Genomic DNA, 2,740 nt, shown 5'->3' on the forward strand with positions numbered 1-2,740 from the left:
CATTTCGCCCACGTCGATAACAAGCTGTAACTGTTTGGGTGGCCATTAGGCGAGCTGGGCAGCTCGATTCTTATTTTTTGCCCATTCGGAATGCGAGTGCGCCATGTTAATTGCTTTTCGCCGGCCGTCATGCATGCTGGGGCCCAAAATAGTCGCCTAAGAGTGCTTTTGCGTGTAGCTATTTTCAACTTAATTAATAGCAAACACACGGCCGGCCAATGCAACGCAAAACAGGGCCAGAAACAAATGCAGGTGGCAATAGGACTTTGGGTTTTGCACTTTGCGTTTGTACTACTTGTACAGTACAACTTTTAGTTTTCAGCCCGCACTTGATTTATGCGGCCAGCCGTATGTAGTTTATGCATAATGCAGGTCGTAATTAGTGAGGCAAATGTACAAAAACATATCGTGCCAGGGCTCAAGCTTTCGGGGCTTAGACCTCGGAATCGGAATCGGAATCTGAATCTGAATCGGAGGCCAGGACATCTAATATTTATTATCAGTAAATTACAATTGTCTTTTACATGCATGCGATTAATTCCATTGCTGCTGGTCATAAATATTTATTTACAACTCTTCCAAAAAGCTGTCATGGCCACAGAGCGTTTCGCTTTTGTCCTTCGATCTTTGTCTTCGGCTTATGGCCTCCAGCAATGTCCTGGATTTTTCAATGACATTTGCAGTTTTAATTAAACAACAAATAATAATTTTTGGTACCAACTGCCCCCAGCCAATCGAACTCCGCTTTATGCTGGCAAATGAAATATGATTGTACCGATATTGGAATTCCTTTCTTTTCCTTTCCCAGCAAAAGTGCATCAAACATGCTGCTTTAATTACTTTCGAGTCCAACAAACAGAGATTGCCAGAGGTTCCACAGTCCGGAAGAAATTAACTTTACCGCTTCTGGTTTAGTTGCGAGTGCATATATAAGGCAGTGCCGTATCCTATCCGCTAATGAAGCAAAATTATCAGCTCGCTACGTCGCCGTAGTCACTTTATGCCACCTTGCCACCTTGCCACCTTCAGCAGGTGTGCACGGGGCGATAATGATTGTAATTAATTTAATTTCGTTATATTTTCATCTAGACACAGCGAGTGGCGATCCTCCGCAATGCGCTAAATGCTTTCTGTTTTCTGTGACTTTTGCCAACGTCCCCTGCTGTTTACTGTTTTCAGTTCTTTTTCGCTACACAGCGGGAAATTAAAGAGAAGTTAATATAATTCAAAATTTATAGGCGAACTATTTATAACTATCTATAAAATTGTAATTAATGTTTAAATAATCAGTTTAAAAAATACCTCTGACATATTTTAATGAACCTTTTGTTGGGTAAATCATTGCCATTTTATTTCTCTCTGCACTTTATTCCTTTCGCCTCATTACGTTTCGTGTCTTGGTTGTTTTTGTGTTTTTTAAGGCATGCTTCATTTGCAGTTACTGTGCCACTGGCCTTCTGCAAAATCAGTTAACTCCCTTTGCTAATTACTAAAGTTTTATTTCGCTGGCTCCCCATTCCGCATCTGAAGACCCAATAATCTTGATGTTCGTGCTGGGAACGTATGCTCCATGTGCGGAGGGTTAATTAAAAGCCGTAAAACTTTCAGTCTTTCAGCCGGTGATTACATGGCACACAGGATATGCAGGACTTTTGGGCTTGGGAGACAGGCTCGTTTTGCAGGTGCATACGAGTATGGCCGCCACTTTGACAGTTGCAGTTCAAATGTCAAGTGCACTCCGCTGCAGATACAAAGGACCAAGGACCTGAGCAGTGAATGGGCCTTGTGATTGACAACAGGGGCATGTAAACGAGACTCCATCTTAAGTGCGCCGCAAGGACAACACTTTCCAGTTTCGATGGGCATTGGCGGCGGCCATGTCGATGAAGTGCACCATACTCTCTGCTCCATTCAACATTCACTATTCTCCGTGCCCCGTGCCCCGTGCTACATGCTCCATGATCCGGTTGCCAAAAGGTAAATATTTTTGCCTCGGTTATTACATTTTCGAGCACTACCAAGCCAACTAGCTCGTCGTCGGCCAGATTCAGAATCAATCAAGTGTTCAAATTTTAATCAGTTGCCCGTTCAAGTACTTCCATCCACTCTTAAAGTTTGATGCCACAGCCACAAGGAGACGCCACCGGAGCACCCTTTGTCCGCCAGTTACACCCGGATGCCCTCGAGCCACTATCACTGGCCGTCGGAAAACCGCAAATTGCACGTTGCCCTGGCCAAGGATATGCCGCAGCAAGTTCTGGCGAATTTTGATGTTTTTGCCAGATTGATGAACATACCCAAAAACAAGGTTTCGAGTGGAAGGAGCCGGAGCCGGAGCAGCAGCACCACCATGAGAAGGGAGCTGATGGCCAGGACAAGGACAAGCCACAAGGCGTCGCTGGAGGAAAACAGGAACCCAACTCCCGTTCGTTGTTGCTTCATTTTGTGTGCCCCTGTTGAAAAACAAATAACAATAATTATCTTGACAACAATTTCCGGTATTTGTGCTCAAGTCGAGCGCAACAAAAGGCAAAATGAAACTCAACTCAACTTCAGAGACGTGCCAAAGGATCCAAAGGAGCCAGGACGAGCGCTGGAGGGGCACAGGTTTGAATATTCTGCCGCACCCCTTGATTGCGGTAGAGTGGCAATACTGGAAGTGGGAGTGGAACTCGAAATGAGATTCGCAATGGGCCTGGCCATGGAAGTGGGTGGCATTGTGTGGTTGGGCGACTTGTAA

General features: G+C 45.0%; 1 protein-coding gene across 1 annotated transcript; it reads left to right on the forward strand.

Moving 5' to 3' along the window:
• The first annotated feature begins 2,068 nt into the window (after positions 1-2,068).
• On the forward strand, positions 2,069-2,740 carry LOC113563727. Its single transcript, XM_026975824.1, has one exon. The coding sequence runs from the start codon at positions 2,177-2,179 to the stop codon at positions 2,738-2,740; it is 564 nt and encodes a 187-aa protein (XP_026831625.1). The 5' UTR covers positions 2,069-2,176.

Source organism: Drosophila erecta, unplaced genomic scaffold (genome assembly GCF_003286155.1).
Source record: "Drosophila erecta strain 14021-0224.00,06,07 unplaced genomic scaffold, DereRS2 tig00000000-arrow-pilon, whole genome shotgun sequence".
NCBI classification, from domain to species: domain Eukaryota; kingdom Metazoa; phylum Arthropoda; class Insecta; order Diptera; family Drosophilidae; genus Drosophila; species Drosophila erecta.